This window comes from Carcharhinus amblyrhynchos, chromosome 17 (assembly GCF_965287045.1).
Source record: "Carcharhinus amblyrhynchos chromosome 17, sCarAmb.v2.hapA, whole genome shotgun sequence".
NCBI classification, from domain to species: Eukaryota; Metazoa; Chordata; class Chondrichthyes; order Carcharhiniformes; family Carcharhinidae; genus Carcharhinus; species Carcharhinus amblyrhynchos.
In genome coordinates this window covers 15983219-16002043 of record NC_137340.1, presented here as the reverse complement: position 1 = coordinate 16002043, position 18825 = coordinate 15983219, and the positions used below count along the sequence as shown (strand labels likewise).

General features: G+C 43.6%; 1 protein-coding gene across 5 annotated transcripts in view; it reads right to left on the bottom strand.

The window, feature by feature from the left end:
• rbp4 (retinol binding protein 4, plasma) overlaps positions 1-18825 on the bottom strand; it is a 40727-nt gene that overhangs the window by 5241 nt on the left and 16661 nt on the right. The window contains exons 2-6 of one of the 5 annotated variants that reach the window (XM_080205544.1): positions 17770-17967; positions 11922-12059; positions 11705-11838; positions 11490-11596; positions 5568-5780 (exon numbers count right to left, since the gene is read on the bottom strand). In XM_080205544.1, coding sequence (XP_080061670.1) covers positions 5568-5780; positions 11490-11596; positions 11705-11838; positions 11922-12044 — 577 coding nt within the window. In that variant the 5' untranslated portion in view covers positions 12045-12059; positions 17770-17967. Of the gene's footprint in view, positions 1-5567; positions 5781-11489; positions 11597-11704; positions 11839-11921; positions 12060-12168; positions 12276-12340; positions 12532-12564; positions 12649-17769; positions 17968-18825 lie in introns of those variants that run through there. The other 4 variants (XM_080205543.1, XM_080205546.1, XM_080205547.1 and 1 more) reach the window with 4 other exon arrangements.

Here is an 18825-nt window from a genome sequence, read left to right as displayed (position 1 = left end):
CTGAGTGACCTCAAGTTTTGGAGCTGTTACAATTCACTGGATTTCCCCACGTGGATCTACATTTTTTCAGAGGGAATCGTTACACCCGCAGCCTTAGTGACAAAAGCAAAGTTTGCATCTAAACCTCATGAGGGTAGACAATGTCACAGAGACATGAATGTTTAGCATTTTCATACTTCTGTATATCTCATACCAATGTCAAAGTATTCACAAATAAAACTGAATCACAGATAGACAGTCAGAGAACGGATCAGAGAGGAGAGAGTCAGAGAGAGAGTGGAGACAGAGAGAGTCACAGAGAGAGAGGAGAGAGACAGTCATAGGGAGAGAGAGAGACAGAGAGAGTCACAGAGAGAGTGGAGAGAGGAGAGAGCCAGAGAGAGAGAGAGAGAGGGAGTCAGAGAGAAAGGAGAGAGTCAGAGAGACAGTCATAGAAAGAGTCAGGGAGAGAGGAGAGAATCAGAGAGAAGAAAGAGTCAGAGAGAGAGCGAGAGAGTCAGAGAGAGAGAGTCAGAGAGGGAGAGGGAGAGAGAGTCAGAGAGGGAGCGGGAGAGAGAGAGAGTCAGAGAGAGGAGAGTCAAGGAGAGAATCAGAGAGAGAAAATCAGAGACAGTCTGAGAGAGGAGAGAATCAGAGAGGGAGAAGAGAGAGAGAGAGAGAGAGAGGGAGATAGGAGAGAGCCAGAGAGAGAAGAGACAGTCAGTTAGAGAGGGAGAGTCAGAGAGGGAGAGCAAAAGTCAGAGAGAGAGTTGAGAGTCAGAGAGAGAAAGGAGAGTATCAGAGAGAGAGGAGAGAATCAGAGAGAGAGGGAGTTGGAGAGAGTCAGTGAGAAAGAGAAAGTCAGAGAGAGAGAGGTTCAGAGAAAGAGAGAGCGAGTCAGAGATGAAAGAGTCAGAGAGAGAGAGTTGAGATTCAGTGAGATTGGTCGAGAGTCAGAGAGAGAATGTCAGACAGAGACAGGGTCAGACAGAGAGAAAATCAGAGAGAGCCAGTGAGAAAGAGACAGAGAGAAAGAGAGAGAGTCGGTGAGAGAAAGTCAGAAAGAAAGGAAAAAGACAGATTGAGAGGAGAGAGTTACAGAGAAAGTCAGAAAGAAAATCAGAGACAGGGTCAGCAAGAGCCAGTGAGAGAGAATCAGTGAGAGGCAAAGAGAGAGAGTCAGTGACAGAGTCAGAGAGAAGAGAGAGAGAGAGACAGTCAGTGAGAAAGGAGAGAGAAGAGAGGGTGAAATGAGAGTGGATAGATAGAGTGAGAAAGAAGTGAGAGTGCAAAGGAAGACTGAGAGAGGGAGAGAGAGTGAAATAGCAGAGAAAGCAAGTGAGAGAAGAGAGTGAGAGGGGTGAGCGAGAAAGAGAGATAGACAGAGAGAGAGAGAGACAAGAAAGAGCTAGTGAGATTTGAGAGAGAGTGGAAAGAGAGAGTGAGAAGACTAAGAAAGGATAGGAGAGAGAGTGAGAGAGGAGAGGGAGGGAGAGTGAGAGCACAGAGAGAGTGTGGAAGAGGGAGAGCGAGAGGACAGAGGAACAGTGAGGGGGGGAGGTGGTGGTGAGACGAGAGAGAGAGAGTGGGTGGGAATTTATGGCCTTGCTCGACCCAAAACCCTAAAATCCAGCCAGAGGTCAAGGGACCTCCCCCCCCACCATCCCCCGCCACTGCCTGCTCCGAGTCCTGTGGCAGGTGGAATGGTAAAATTCCAACGAATGAGAGAGAGGAGGGAGAATCTGTGGGAGAGGAGAAAGGGAGAATTAGAGAGGCGAGAGAGACAGTGAAAGAAAAGAAACAGAATGAGAGGAGAGGCAGACAATGGGATACAGTGGGAGAGAAGAAAGAGACAATGGAAGACGACAGAGAGAGAGACAGGAGAGAGACAGACAGTGGGAGACAGTGAAAGAGAATAGAGAGACAGAGAGCAGAGACAGACAGTGGGGGACAGTGAGAGAAGAGAGACAGTGGGGGACAGTCAGAGAAGAAAGACAGTGGGAGACAGTGGAAAAGCAGAGAGGGAGACAGTGGGAGACAAGGGAAAGGGAAAGTGAGGGAGGAGAGAGAGCTGAAAGAGTATCAGCAGCTAAATTCTAAATTAAAAAGCAGCACCTCAAGCATATTAACTTGGATTATGTATGAGTCATGTGCAAACTGCCACAGGAGCAGATAGATCAGGAGAATGAAAGTGTGGCTGGTGTGGGAAACAGTGCTTCATTTTCATGGTATACTGTTACCAGCTCTGGAACAGGAAGGAGCTGTACTGATGGAACGGGCTCTATCTGAACCGAGATGGGACCAGTGTCCTTGTTGAAAGGGTAAATGGGAAGGTGGCAAAAACCTTACGTTGCTAAGAGGAGGGGAAGGATCTATAAGAACGATAAACAGTCTAAATGTAAACAAACCAGGGGCCGAGGAGAGAAGAAACATTGGTGGCATTGCAATCAATAGGGTTGTGGAAGAGGAGTTCAAAAAGATGATTCAACATAAAGGGTGGAATTTTCCCATCCCACCCGCCATGGGATCCAAAGCAGGCAGGGCTTTGTCCATTGACCTCAGGTAAGACTTTCTAGTCTCGTGGTGAGCGCAGCCAGAGAATCCCGCCCAAAGGGAAAGGAAATCCTAATATAAGTGAGTTAAAATGTCTGCGCACAGTGTCCATAACAAAGCAGGGAGCCAGAGGCAATCATACATTTGGAGCAACCAGACAGCACAGGGTTTACCAAGACATGACTATAGAAAAATCAGAACTGGGAATCATCCAGAGCAGATATTATATATTTGGAAAAAGTAGAGGGGAAAACGGGAGACATAGAATCACTGTATTTATCGGGGGAACATAATATCAATAAAATATAACAGAGACAGCTTCCAACAAAGTAAAATTAGAATCCATGTGGATAGAGCTAAAATATAGTAAAGGATTAGTCACACTAATCGGACTAGTCTACAGATTAGCTAATAATGGAAGGGAGTTGGAGGAAAAAATATGTAGATAAATTAGGGAATTCAGTAAAAAACATGGAGGATTTCAGCTATCCTGAAGAGGTAAGGGGGAAATGAGACTGGAATTCTTACAATATGTACATGTATATGTCTTCAATCCCAATTATAAAAAGCTTAAAAGGTCAAATTTCACAGTAACTTCATTGTGGTATTAATGTAAGCCTACTTGTGACTATAAATAAACCTATGTTACGTTACTATTGTATCTAGCAATGGGAACCAAAGTAGAGAAATAAAAGTAGGGAGCATCTAGGCAATAGTGACCATAATATAGTACGCTTTCCATGACCATAGAGAAGTACACACGTATGACACAAGCCAGGGCAGTAGATTGAGGGGCTGAGAAAAGAACTGGAGAAAATAAAACAGGAAGACAAAGTGGCAACAGTGATGTTGAAGGTTAATGGGAAACATTTAAAAAACAAAAGTTACTGCAAGGAAAGAGTGAACAAATAAGAAGTGGAATTCTATGAATAAAGGCAGATAAACAATTAAGGGTTTGGAAAAGGCAAACATTAATTATTATAGAGAGCAGAGGGGTGAATGATGAGAGAGAATAGAAAAGATTATGGGAGATGTCAAAAAACCAATTAGGAACTGTGAAGTTAAACTAGCAAGGAACATAAAACAATACAGTCTCACTGGTCCTGAAACTGTAAAATCCCACTTGAGGACCTTTCCATACTCCAGCCCTTGCCCACTCCGAATTCTGGGGCAGGCGGGGTGGTGAAAGTTTGGCCCGTATTTGTATTTGAATCAGTGACACTGGTATAAAAAGCATTGAAGTCCTATGGCCAGATTTCAAGAGGTAGAAAGAAGATCATAAGACAGGATGAAATATTGATGTTTATTGCAAAGGAAATGGAATATAAAAGAAGGGATGTTTTGTCATCGTTGTCGAGAGAGTTGGTGAGACCTCATCTAGAATACTGTGTACAGTTTTGGTCTCCTTATTTAAGGAAGGATACAAAATGCGTTTGAAACAATTCAGAGAAGGGTCACTCAACTGGTACCTGGGATAGGGGGTCATCTGACAAGGAAAGGTTGGATATGCTGGGCCTGTATCCATTTGAGGATACAGAGGATTGAGAGGTGATCTCATTGAAACATGGAAGATTCAGAGAGGATTTGATGGAGTGGACAGGCTGAGAGGATGTTTCCCTCTGTGTGAGAGAGACTGGAACAAGTAGGCTTACATTAACACCACAATGAAGTTAGTGAAATTTGACCTTTTTTAAAAGGTCAGTTTAAACGTAGGGGATCCCCCACTTAAGTCAGGGATGAGAGGAAGTTTTTTCTTTCAGATGGTCACAAATCTTTGGAACTCCCTTCCGCAGAAAGCAGAGGAGGCAGGGTGATTGAATACTTTTAAGGCAGAGGTAGATGGGTTCACAACTAACAACAAAGTCAATGATTATTGGGGGTAGGTAGAATAAGGCCACAAGTAGATCAGTGATTGGCACTGTTCCCTCATAGTGCCAGGGACCCCGGTTCAATTCCAGTCTTGGGTGACTGTCTGTGCTAGAAATTTATAAATCACTGGTTATGCCTTAGTTGGGGTATTGTGGACAATTCTAGGCACCACACTTCTGGAAAAAATACCGCATATCCCTGTTCCATTTAAAATAGGCAAAGTACGGACCATAATCAACTAGCTCCTGTTTGCAAAACTCAGTACACAGAGTCCAACATGTCACTATGAATTACACTGATAATCAATTTAGGACTAGCAGTCGAACTTGTAGAGTGGTTCATTTACTTGTGCTGGAAGCTACTCACAGGATCTAGCCTTTTGCAAACAGAAAGAATGTGTGTACGCCTTTTATAACTAAACTAAAACTTGGTGGAACAGCCATTTCCTGGTGCATTCCCCCAGGAAATGTCTTGACCAATCAGAGTTGATCTGCCTGGTTTGAATTTAAACAAAGCTTGGCAGTTAACTGTTCCCTGGTATATTCTCCATGGCAAAGCCTCTACCAATCAGAGTCCACTTTCCAACCAATCAGCAGCTTCTTCTCATGCAGTATAAATTGGTGCTCCCTTCAAGATTTAATACTCTTGTGAATATGTCCTGATGAGTGCAAGACAAAAAAACTTTGATAGCATGTCTCTTTTCTCAACAACACTCAAATTGGAAATGTATCAGCAATAATCGTGGAGAGGTTTGCCAGGATGTTACCAGAGGTGAGGAACTTCAGTTGTGATGGGAGGTTGGAAAAGTTAGGACTGTTCTCCTTGGAGTAGCGGAGATTAAGAGATGGCCTATTGGTGATTTGATGAAGTAAATAAGAGAAAATTAATCATTCCCTCAGGAGAGTGAATCAATAACTAGTGACCATGAATTCAAAATCACTGAAAGAATTTACAGGAGCTACGAGAAGAAATGTTTTCACTCAGAGAATTGTTGAGATCTGGAATGTTCTCTGAGTAGGTAGTGGGAGTCAGCTTTGTAAATAATTTTAAAAGAGATTTGTACAGACTCTTGACAATGAAGAACTGACAGTGTTACAAACAAAGGGAGTGTGGGACCAGGCACAATGTTTCTTTCAAAGATGACTGTAGAATTCTAGTGCACTTACCTGTTTGAGCAACACGCCTGTATTGGTACGCCAGACAGAGGTGATCCTGCCACTTTCGGACAATGCGCTGTGCGTCAGAGGTCAGTCCTTTAGGATCCCGCGAGAATACAAATGAGTAACTGTCTGCACAAGTTCCATTGTCATTCAGCTTTCGACATGTATATGTGATGGAGTAGTTATCATAATCTGTGTCGATAATCCAGTGATTGTCATCTGAAAGGAAGGAACAAATTGCAAAGCAATTTTTTTATATCCTAATGAATAACAATGTAACTCAGACTGTGATATTTACCTAAGTGATTGATTATTCCAGCTGTCTGACTGCTGAGACCTCGTTTAGCCTTCGACCCCTGCGCTTGCTGGCCTACGTTAGCTCGTGGTCTGGCAATACTTCAAGTTTAAACTTTTCATCTTTGTTTTTAAGTCTGTCATTGGCCTAACCCCTTCCCATCTCTGTAACCTCCTGAATCCTGCCACCTTCCAATGTTACTGCGCTACGACAATTCTGGCCTCCTTGCATCTTTGATCTTAGACCATAAAGTATAGGAGCAGAATTAGGCCATTCAGCCCATCAAGTCTGCTCTGCCATTCAATCATGGCTGATACATTTCTCAAGTCTATTATCCCATCTTTTCCCCATAACCTTGATCCCTTTACCAATCAAAAATTATCTATCTCTGTCTGAAATACACTCAACGACATGGCCTCACTAAATAGTGGGGACAAGGGATCAAATTTGGGAAGATGTGGAATACCAAAGACAAGGCAAGAGAGAAAGGTGCTAATATGTCAAATGATAACCAGACTGTGACAGGAAGGGACAGAAAGTACAAACCTAACGGTAATTCAGCAGATAAGATTAGATGCTACAAAAGTACTAAAGGACAAGACTAAAGGCTCTGTATCTAAATAAACCTAGCTTTCAAAAGGAAACAGTTGAATTGATAGTGCAATTGAATTGATACGAATTAGTAAGTATGATCTGATCATCATTATAGAGACATGGCTACAGGGTGACATAGATTGGAACCTGAATGTTGAAGGTTATGTGACATTTAGGAAAGACAGGAAGTTGAGAAGAGGTGGAGGGGTGGCTCTGTTAGTTAATGATAGTATTAGAGAGGGATAGTTCAGGAAATCCAAGTTCAGGAAACCAGTATGTCGAAACAGCTAGGGCTGAGATGAGAAATGATAAAGGCTATAAATCACTTGTGGGAGGGGCCCCCTAACTGTAACTACATAGCTAGCTAAAGTGAACTGACAAATGTGATTAAGGGATAGATTAACTCAGGTTCAGTGGCAGACATTTAAAGGGATATTTTGGAATAAACAGAATAAACATATTTCAATGAGACGGGAGAATTCCAATGGAAGGGCCCATCATCTATGATTAAGTATAAAAATTTAAAGATAGTATTACTTAAAGAAAAAACATACATTTGTGCAAAAGTGCGTGCCAGGTCAGAAGACTGAAAAGAATATCAACAGCACCAAAGAAAGACGAGAACATTAATAAGGAGTGAAAAACTAGAATATGAAAGAAAGCTAGCTAGTAATATAAATTCAAAGTTTATTTTAAAGTTTATTTATTATTGTCACAATTAGGCTTATATTAACACTGCAATGAAGTTGCCGTGAAATTCCCCTAGTTGCCACGCTCCAGCACATGTTCGGGAGAATTTAGCATGGCCAATGCATCTAACCAGCACGTCTTTCAGATGGTTAGTATGATTTTCTTCAGATATTTAAATAAGAAAAGAGTGAACAAGGTTAGCATTGGTCCCATAGAAAGTGCGTCTGGGGAATAGATAATGGAAAGTAAGGCTATAGTGCATGAAGTTGTTACTTTGCATCAATCTGTCCTATTGAGGACACAAGTAACATCCCAGAAATAGCTGTAAATCAGGAAATGGGAGGAATGGAGGAACCCAGGAAAATGACAATCACCAGGGAAGTGGTTTTGAGCAATTTGTTAGGTCTGCGGGCTGACAAATCCCTAGGTCCAGATGGACTTCACTCTCAGGTCTTGAAAGAAATAGCTAATGAGATAATTGATGCATTGGTTTACATATAATTTCCCATTCCTTACAGATAACATCCCAGACACCATCATCACTATTCCTGGGTATGTCCTGTCTCAGAGGCAGGACAGACCCAGCAGAGGTGGTGACACAGTGGTATACTTTTGGGAGGTAGTTGCCCTGTGAGTCCTCATTGTACTATGGATTGGGAACTTCAATGTTCATCCCCAGCAGCAAGTTGGTAATACCACCACAGACGGAATGGACCCATGCAAACACAGGGAGAACGTACAAACTCCACTCAGTCACTCAAACCGGAATCAAACCAGTATCCCTGGAGCAGTGAGACAGCAGTGCTAACCACTGTGCCATTTCAGATACTGAAGCAGTTCATGTCCAAATGCAGCAAGATCTGGACAATATCAAGGCTTGGACTGACAAGTGGTAAGTAACATTCACACCACCACAGATGCCAGGCAATAACTTATCCCCAACAAGAGAGGATCTAACCATCGCCCCTTGACATTCAGTGACATTACCATCACTGAATCCCCCAGTATCAACATCTTGGAAGTAATCATTGACCAGAAGCTGAACTGGACTGGTCATATAAATACTGTCACTCCCAGAGCAGGTCAAAGGCTGAGGCAAGTAACTCACCTCCTGACCTGCCAAAGCCTGTCCATCATCTACAAGGCACGAGTCAGAAGTGTGATAGAACACTCTCCACTTACTTGGATGAGTGCAGCTCCAACAATGCTGAAGAAGCTCAACACCATCCAGGTCAAAGCAGCCCGCTTGATTGCTGCCCCTTCCACAAACATTCAATCCCTCCACCACCAATGAACAGTGGCAGCCATGTGTATTATCTACAAGATTCACTGCAGGAACTCACCAAGGTTCCTTAGGAGCACTGTCCAAATGCACGACCATTACAACCACCAAGGACAAGGGCAGAGATACATGGGAACACCACCACTTAAGGTTCCCCTCTAAGTCACTCAGCACCCTGACTTGGAAATATTTTTCCATTCCTTCATTCTCACTGGGTCAAAATCTCGGAACTCCCTTCCTAACAGCACTGTGGGTGCACCTATACCTCAGAGACTACAGCGATTCAAGAAGACAGCTCACCGCAGCCGTCTGAAAGGCAATTAGGGATGGGCAATACATGCTGATCTAGCCAGCGATGCCCACATCCCCAAAATTAATTTTAGAAATCACCTAGTGCCACCCCCCTCTGCTCTGCAAATAATTCATTTCCAGATAATGATCCAATTCCCTTTGGAAAGCCCCAGTTAAGCTGCCACCACCACAGTCTCAAACACTGCATTCCAGATCCCAACCATTTGCTGGGTGAATTTGCTTTTCCTCTTGTCATGGTTGTCTCTTTTGCCAATCAATTTAAATCAATGTCCTCTGGTTCTACAAATAGGAACAATTTGTCCCTATCTACTCTGTCCAGACCTTTCACGATTTTTCAACATGTCCATCAAATCTCCTGTCAACACTCCCTTCTCCAAGGAAAATGGACTTAACTTCTCCAAACTTTCTTCGTAACTGAAGTTCCTCATCCCTGGAACTATTCTAGTGAATCATTTCTGCACTCTTGCTAATGTCTTCACATCCTTCCTGAAGTGTGGTCCCCAGAACTGGATGTAAAACTAGTGTTTTATATTAGTTTAACATATTGACTTTGTTTTTGTTGAAGCACAGGATGCCATATGATCAATAATAGCTTTCTCACTGTTTGGGTTCTGCCAAGGCCATTCAGCCTTGGTTCAAACATGGACAAAAGAGCTGAACTCAAGAGGTGAGGTGTGAGTGACTGCCCTTGATATCAAAGTAGCATTTGACTGAGTGTGGCATCAAGGAGGCCTTGCTAAACTGAAGTCAATGGGAATCAGGGAGAAAATTCTTCACTGGTTGAAGTCATACCCAGTACAATGGAAGGTGGTCATGTTTGTTGGAAGTCAATTATCTCAGTCCCAGAACATCGCTGAGGGAGTTCTTCAGGGTCGTGTTATCGGCCAGTTCATCTTCAGCTGCTTCATCGATGACCTTCTGTTCATCATAAAATCAGAAGTGGGTATATTTACAGATTTTCAGCACCATTCACGACTCCTCGGATACTGAAGCAGTCCATGCTCAAATGTAGCAAGAACTGGACATTATTCAAGCTCGGGCTAATAAGTGACAAACAACTAGTGGAATTTCACAGTAACTTCATTGCAATGTTAATGTAAGCCTTACTTATGACTAATAAATAAATTTTAAACTTTAATATCATGCCTCACAGTGCCAGGCAATGGCCATCTCCAACAAAGAAGAATCAAAACATCTTGCCTTGACAATCAATGGCATTACCATTGCTGAATCCCCCACTATCAACATCTTGGGGGTTACCATTGACCAGAAACTGAACTGGACCAGATGTATAAATTGTTGTTGTTCGCCTATTGTCTTCGATGAGGACCTCGACACAATTAGTCATTTTGAGGCTGGTCGCGGTGTGATGACTGATCAGGCCAATTCAGGCACAGAATGTCCTGGCACATATTGGACAGACTTGTGTAGACACTGTAGTTGTTGCGCTGGTGGCTCTGGACTTGCGCAGCTCGTGCTTAAGTTGTGCTTCAGCAATACACCTTGCTTCGTGAGCTTGACAGCCTTTGTGGATGAGACAGCGCCAGGTAGGGTGGTTTTGTGCTAGCTTTTCCCAGGTGGTCGTGTCAATGTCAAGTGACTTCAGGGAGGCCTTGAGTTTGTCTTTGAAACATTTCTTCTGCCCTCCATGCGAGCGTCTTCCAGCAGAGAGTTCCCCAAAAAGGAGCTGTTTGGGTATGCGGTCGTCTGACATACGGATGACATGACCTGCCCACCGGGTCTGCGCAGATCCAGACTCGCAGATGTATAAATACTGTAGCTATAAGAATAGATCAGAGGCTGGGAATTCTACAGCAAGTAATTCACCTGACTCCCCAAAACTTGTCCACCATCTACAAGGCGCAAGTCAGGAGTGTGATGGAATACTCCTCACTGGCCTTGATGAGCGCCACTCCAACAACACTCCAGACACCATCCTGGAAAGAGCAGTCCATTCGGTTGACACCCTGTTGACAAACATTCACTCCCTCCATCACCCACACTCAGTGGTAGCCATGTGTATCATTTACAAGATGTGTTCAGCAACTCACCAAAGCTCCTTCAACAGCACCTTCCAAACCTGCAACTTCTACCACCGAGAATGGCATGGACAGCAGATGCATAGGAACACCGCCACCTGCAAGCTCCCCTCCAAGTCCCACACTATACTAACCAGGAACAATTCCAGCACTATGTCAAAATCCTCGAATTTCCTTCCTATCACCACTCTGAGTGTACCTACAATGACTGCAGCAGTTCAAGAAGGCAGCTCACTACTGTTTCTCTCTGTTACTATTTAATTTCTATCCCTTTCATTATTCAGGGAGCTCTGGATTTTGTTATTTGCTCTACCTTCCCCCCTTCGTGCAGTGTACCTCAGCTGTACCTAAACTATATCTTTCAAGATAGCCCATTGTCTAGTTACATTTTTGCCTGTTAATCTTTGATTCCAATTTATCTGGGCCAGATCCATTCTTACCCAACTGAAGTTGGCTTTGGAAAGAGCTGTTTGTGCTGTCACTCGAAACGCAAGAGTTACTTTAAAATCAGCAACCAGACCCTCATCAAAACAAAAGGAGGACGTGGATTTAATAAACCTGTCGGACTTTAACCCGGTGTTGTGAGACTTCTCACTGTGCCCACCCCAGCCCAACAACAGCATCTCCACATCATGGATTTAGAAGACCGAAGGAGGCCAGCGATTGAAACGCTGAGTTGCTGTAGCCCAGCCAGCAGCTTTTATTTTTTCACTCACTGCCTTTCTGGAGGTGCTCGGCTGCTCCCCAGTACTTCAGTTTGAACTTGGCGGGGTCCTCTGTGTCGTTGAAAGTCCCCATCATTTCGGCGCACACTATCCAGTCGCTGCATTGAGAAAAGAAGCCCAGAGTTAGAATAGAGAGTGCGTGTGTGTGCGGGTGAGGTGTTAAATATTGGAGAGTACCGGCTGGCTTGCGGGACAAAAGTACTTACGGCAGTAAGGTAACCAGTCCAGTCGCTTTGGCGGTCATCGTCTGGTTCTCAATCTTGAACTCGGCGTGGATGTTACTCTCCAGAAAGATGCCTACCGGGTCCTTCTTGGCGAAGGCATACCACTTTCCTATATACTGGAAGAGAAAGGGCTCCGGGGTCAGCTATAGGGCAGCTCATCTTCTTCTCTCAAGAACAGCGCAGCGCCAGAAATACTCACCTTGGTCCTGTTAAAGTTTACTTTCACTTGGAAGTTGTTCACCACGCAGTCGGGCTTGGCGAAACAAGGGGAAACGGAAAAGAGGACCACTGCCAGGAGCCCCAAGAACTTGCACTGTACCATCCTCCTTCAGACTCTCTACCATAAAACAGGACATACAGTAAATACAAGGACACACATTAACTCCAGGCATCATTGTGGCAATGTTATATTAACTTAATGCTACAGAGAAAAAGGACACCTTTACCTTTTTCACAAATTTAAATAATATTGCAGTTTTGATAGAGTGTCTAATTTATCTGGAACATTAATTAATTAGTGAAAATGCCTCAAAAGGGCTTTACCAATCCGCTACAAAAATTCTTATGCAATATTGTTACTTCTATAATGGATAGGAATGAAGTATTATGCATTCCTACAAGAGCTTGCACTGTGTCATCACCTTCAGACTTTCTACCATAAAAGACATACATTCAATGCAAGGAGACAAATCCTTCCCCTCTGCCCCTGGACTGTAGGCAGCCCTGCTTCAGCTGCTGGCCTGCCACTGACCTCTTTAACCCTCCAAATCCATTTCGTGCTTACTGTCTGATCCAAATCTCAATTCACTTGGATTCAGGTCTCAATCAAGAGAGGACATTACCTTTCATACAATTGTGAATAAAATGCTATAGGCAGCTCTTCCGAACAGTTTGCTTAGCTTCCCCACACCTATATATACACCGATTACTACCTTCCCCCCCACACCCCCACCGACTCCCATCCCGTGTCATGTATCTTTCGTAATCCACTCTCCCCTCCCCCTCTACCCGAAAATCAGAAAAAAAACAGCTTTGGAATGTAAATCATTGACAGAGACACTATTCTCCAGTTACATAACTGCGTGCTGATAGTCTATCCAGGAGCAACCCATCCTCCACACACACACATACTGAATGCTGATATTTTTCACACTCAGTTAACGGGATGAGAGACTGTCAAAGGGAAGCGGCATTGCTGAACGAAGGGCTGCTTCTCCAGATAGTGCTGAAGCACCGCAGTTTGCCCAGTTCACATCTGGCAACCATCAGCAAAGGAATGGGGAGGGAGGGCGTCCGCTCTTTTGACAGAGCGCAGATGCTGCCCAAATGTTTGGGGCGGTTTGAATACTTGTTTTTATAACCATTTACCTTGCCTTTTCCTTGCACAATCTCCGATTCCACAAATGATTGGCTTCGACGTTGACAGCCCTTGGCTGTGCTATGGTCACCGATGTTTGTTGAGACTTGTTGGAAACTGGGTCAGTGCCATACACTGAAATGTTCTTGCACTTTGCACCAGAGACATATTTGTTAAAGTGATGTTATCTGCATGCTGACTTTAATTTGTGCAAGCAAAGGTACCCTGGAACAAAAGGTTTATCAAGTTCAATGTACCCCTGAGTTTATTTCTAAACATTTTTTTTGTTTGTTCATTAAATTGGAGCCCCCTATTTATTGACTACAGCTCAGCCTTCAACACCATTATCCCAACAAATCTCATCTCCACACTCTGTACCCTGAGGCTCGGCTCCTCCCTCTGCGACTGGGTCCTAGACTTCCTAACACACAGATCGCGATCAATCAGAATAGGCCACAACACCTCCTTCACAATTATCCTCAACAGTGCTCCGCATGGCTGTGTCCTCAGCTCCTTAATATACTCCTCATACACCTCTGACTGGACAAATTCTACTCCAACTCTATTTTCAAGTTTGCTGGTGACACCACTCCAGTGGGTCAGATCTCAAACAATAATGAGGCAGTGTACAGGAAAGAGATAGAGAATCTGGCAAAATGGTGCAATGATAAAAATCTCCTCCCCAATGCCAGTAAAATGAAAGAGATAGTCATCCTTTTCAGGAGCGTAGTGGAGAACATGCCCCTGTCTACATTAATGGAGATGAAGTGGAAATATACAAGAGCTTCAAGTTTCTTGGTGTCCAGATCACTTGTCCTAGTCCCTCCACACTGAAGCTATAGTTAAGACAGCTCACCATCATCTCTACTTTCTCAGGAGGCTAAGGAAATTTGGCATGTCCGCTACGATGCTCACTAATTTTTACAGCTGAACGGTAGAAAGCATTCTTTCTGGTTGTATCACAGCTTGGAATGGCTCCTGCTCTAATTAATACCGTAAGAAACTACAAATGGTCACGAATGAAACCCAGTCCATCACGTAAACCAGCCTCCCAACCATTGACTCTGTCTACACTGCCCACTGCCTCAGAAAGGTAGCAGTATAACCCAGGATCCCACGCACCCGGCACATTCTCTCTTCCACCTTCTGCTGTCAGGAAAAAGATACAAAAGTCTGAGGTCACAAACCAACCGACTCAAGAACAGCTTCTTCCCTGCTATTATCAAATTTTTGAATGGACCTACCTCGCATTAAGTTGATCTTTCTCTACACCCTAGTAACACTATGTTCTGCACCCTCTCCTTTCCTTCTCCCCTATGTACTCTATGAATGGTATGCTTTGTCTGTCGTGTGCAAGAAACAATACTTTTCACGGTATCTCACTACATGTGGTAATAATAAAATCAAATCAAATAAGCACAACATTATATATTTTTAGATTTGTAGGTTGTGCAGTGTTTTGCTTTTGTATAACTTATCCTTTGTTATATTTCATTCGGGCAGAAGTGTTTGTCTGGAATAAATATTTATAATCCTGAAACACGGTGGTGCACTGAGATCTTCAATCTACAAGAACATCTTGGAGAATTTGTTTTTTGCTTTGTATCTTAGCAACATAATGACTCCCAGCATGTTTTTCCCCAGCTGTATTTTCTCCTCCTCCTTCCTGTTAAGAAGGTATATATGGATATAATGTGCTTTCATGTAATGCCTCAAGGTACCACGTCCTACATTCCAACAAGGTGCCTGGACTTCATATGGATCCCAGTATATAACATCTACTGACACCATGATGCCACTACAGGGATCATGCTGTCTCGGAACCGAATTAACCTTGCATGGACTGGTTCCTCCTTGTCTCCATCAATTTCTCCAGCCCTATAATCAAAGGATCATAGAATTCCTACAGTGCAGAAGGAGGCCATTTGGCCCATCACACCTATACCAACAACAATCCCACCCAGGCCCGATAGCCCTATGTGTTTACCCTGCTAGGCTCCCTGATATTAAGGGGTAATTTAGCATGGTCAGTCCACCTTACCCGCACATCTTTGGACTGTGGGAGAAAACCGGAGCACCTGGAGGAAACGCACGCAGACAGGGGGAGAATGTGCAAACTCCACACAGACAGTCACCCAAGGCCAGAACTGAACCCAGGGCCCTGGTGCTATGAGGCAGCAGTGCTAAACGCCTGTGCCACCCTCCAAAAACTTTGCATTCTTCCAACTCTGGCCTCTTGTCTATCACCCATGTTATAATTCACGTCAGAAACTCCAAAGTGCTTTATGAAGCCTGGTCTTCTCAACCTTGTAACATCAAGCAGCCCTCTGGATACATCCAGAACAATTTGAAATCAGAACAGCTTCCCAGAACACCAGGGAGAGATTCTGGTCAAGGCACCAATAGCAGATTTTCCACTCCAGGAAGACAAGAAGCCTTGCTTTCAGCTAACCAGCAGAATTTCCAAAACCAGTGAGAGAGAAACACTTCTTTTCAGTTTGACGTCCCTTCTAAACCCAAACTGCAGCCAGCCAAACAGGAAATGAAACTTTAAATCCATTAGGAAGAAAATAAACAGTCTAAAACACATGACCTGCCATCCAATCTTCCTCCTAACAATATAGGATCATAAAAGATCCCAGAGTAAAAATAAACAAAACTCCATTTAAACCACTGAAGGAGAAATAAAAGGATACCTACAGACAATTCAGCAATAATGAAATAAGCTGAGACTTTGAGAGCTGCAGAGAACATGATTTTAAAAAAACTTTTCTTAAAGGTACACTAATGTCACACCAATTCCCAATGCCTCACCATTGATGGCTGTGGTTTCAGCTGTCTAGACCCCAAATTCAGGAATCCCTTCCCTAACCATCTCCACCTCTCCAACTCTTACTCCTCTGTTAAGACCCCCTTAAAAAGCTACCTCTTTGACAGTTGGATCATCTGTACCAATATCTACTGCCCTGGCTCAATGCGAATTTTTGGCAGATTTTCTCTGTGCAGGTCCTTTGGGAATTTTCTTGTTTAAGTCTCTACATGAACACAGGCTACTTTTGTTTACTGGAAATAGCGACAGTCTCAGAAAGGCTGACTCAAAAGAAAATTTAGCTGAGCTGCCAGTCTTAAACAATCAGATGAATTTGTTTTTATTCATTCGTGGGACTTGAGCATTGCTGCCTGGCCAGCATTTATTGCCCATCCCTAGAGGGCAGTTGAGAGTCAACCACATTGCTGTGGCCCTGGAATCACATGTAGGCCAGACCTGGTAAGGATGGCAGATTTCCGTCCCTAAAGGACATTAGTGAACCGGATGGGTTTTTCAATTGACAATGGTTTCACAGTGATCAGCAGATTCTTAATTCCAGAATTTGTTTTATTGAGTTCAAATTCCACCATCTGCCATGGTGGGATTCAAACCCGGGTCCCCAGAATATTAGCTGAATTTCTGGATTAATAGTCTAGTGAAAATACTACTAGGCCATCCCTCAGACTGAAGAATCTAGAAGAGAAATGCTGTACATCATTTTGATAATGCTGTTACTTTTCCATCTAGCACCAACCTTCCCTGTTAGAGGCTTGAGAATTAACTGGATCCTAGTAAGGAGAATCCTGACCGTAGGAATGCTACACTTAAATACAAGCTACTGTCATGTTGTTGATTTGTTTTTGGTCATCCCAATATATACAAAGAGATACTGCTGGAGTTTAGTCAAATTTTCCATACAGTTGGGACCCTCTTTACTGTGGGTGCGCACATTTGCAGGTTATTTGTCCTGAGATTGTGAAAGGCTATTTCTTTCTTTATCTAGAGTACAGTGAGATGATCTCTGACCCATCACTCTATGTTCCATTACTGAGGTAGGTTGGCTGGTTCATCATTCGCAATGTCTTGACGTACTCAGGATCTATCCAGTTCAGGTGGTGGAGTCTTCGGTTAACATAGTTCTGAGATTCCATCCCAAGGTGTGTCATCTTGGAGCCAAAATTACCCCACTTTTCCCACTTTCTCCATTTCCCCTGTCCCAAACACAAGGAGGATAGCCCCTTTTTAACTGCTCAACAGGTAACTGTGAATTTGATCCCCAGAATGGGCAGCCATGATTGAATGGTGGAGCAGGCTCGATGGGCCGAGTGGCCTAATGCTGATCCTATGTCTTATGGTCTTCTGCAAGGATTGCCTTATGAGAGGCCTAATACCTTGTAGAACTTACCATAAGATGCATTAATCCATTGCTATCATTCCCTGATGCCAATGTGGACATGAACTGGATTAATTATGTACTTTAATTTAAGATTGTGCCCAATCGTACTGGATTTCCCCCATCAGGGGAAACAGCTTCTCTGCGTTTACCTAGCAACTTTCTTGACTGTTTAAACCACGTTGATTAGATCATCTCTTAACCTTCTAAACTCAAGAAAACAGAAGCTAAGATTGTCCAAGCTAGCTGAGTAATTGGTCTCTTTAAGTGCTGGTGTCATTGCAGTTCATGCTTTAGTTATCTCCAATGGATGTCACTGGAATCCATAACCTGTGCTGTAAGTTGAAAACTTGACAATTTCTTGATTATCATTTGGAATGAATTGAATTGGCTGAAGGCAAGCTTCAGTGATGGTGGGGATGGGTCATCCACTCAGCACTTCCAGCTGAAGATGATTCCAAACACTTAGCCTTGTCTATTGCACTGACCTTCTGGGCTCCACCATCATTGAGGATGGTGAGGTTGATGGATCCTCTTCCTTCTCTGGTCATTGTCTGTTTTACAGAGCTTTGATCTGATCCACTGGTTGCAGGATTGCTTAGCTTTGTATATAATGTGCTGCTTCTGCCACTCACATGCATACAGTCTGGGTTGGCACCTCATTTCAGGTATGCATGGTTCTGTTCCTGTTTAAAGTTAAAGTTTAAAGTTTATTTATTGGTGTCACAAGTGGGCTTACATTAACACTTCAATGAAGTTACTGTGAAAATCTCCTAGTTGCCATGCTCTGGAGCCTGTTTGGGTACACTGAGGGAGAACTTAGCATGGCCAATGCACCTATCATTTGGACTGAGAGGGGAAACTGGTGCACCCAGAGGAAACCCACGCAGACACGAAGAGAGGGTGCGGACTCCACAGAGACTGTGACCCAAGCCGGAATCAAACCTGGGTCCTGGCACTGTGAGGCAGCAGTGCTAACTACTGTGCCACTCTGTTATGCATTTCTACCTGCTCATTAAACCAGAGTTGATGCCTTGTTTTGATGGTAATGGTATTGTGAGTGTTATGCTGAGAGATAACTTTACAGATAGCGGTTCAATACAATTCTGCTCATGCTGACGGCCCACAGCACCTCAGGATGCTCCATTTTCAGCTGCTAGATCGGTCTTGAACCTATCACATTTAGCATTATGGTAGCATCATACCAGACGATGCAGGGTGTCCTCAGTGTGAAGATGAGTTCCACTAGCACCATGCAGTGTTATGGGCAGATCACCTATCTGAGGTAAATTGGTCAAGATGAGGTCTCTTCTGTTCGTTCTACCTCTGCTACAGGGCCAGTCTAGCAGCTATGTCCTAATGTGGGGTTACTGAGCCACTCTTAGAGATGGATATTGAAGACACCCAACCACACTCTGTATGCCTTCTGCCCCTGGTGATTCTTTCAAGTGATGTTCAACACGAAGAGATGTAGTTGGATCAGCTGATGGAGGGTGACAAGTAGCAAACTGCAGGCAATTTCCTTGTTCAAATTTAACCTGATG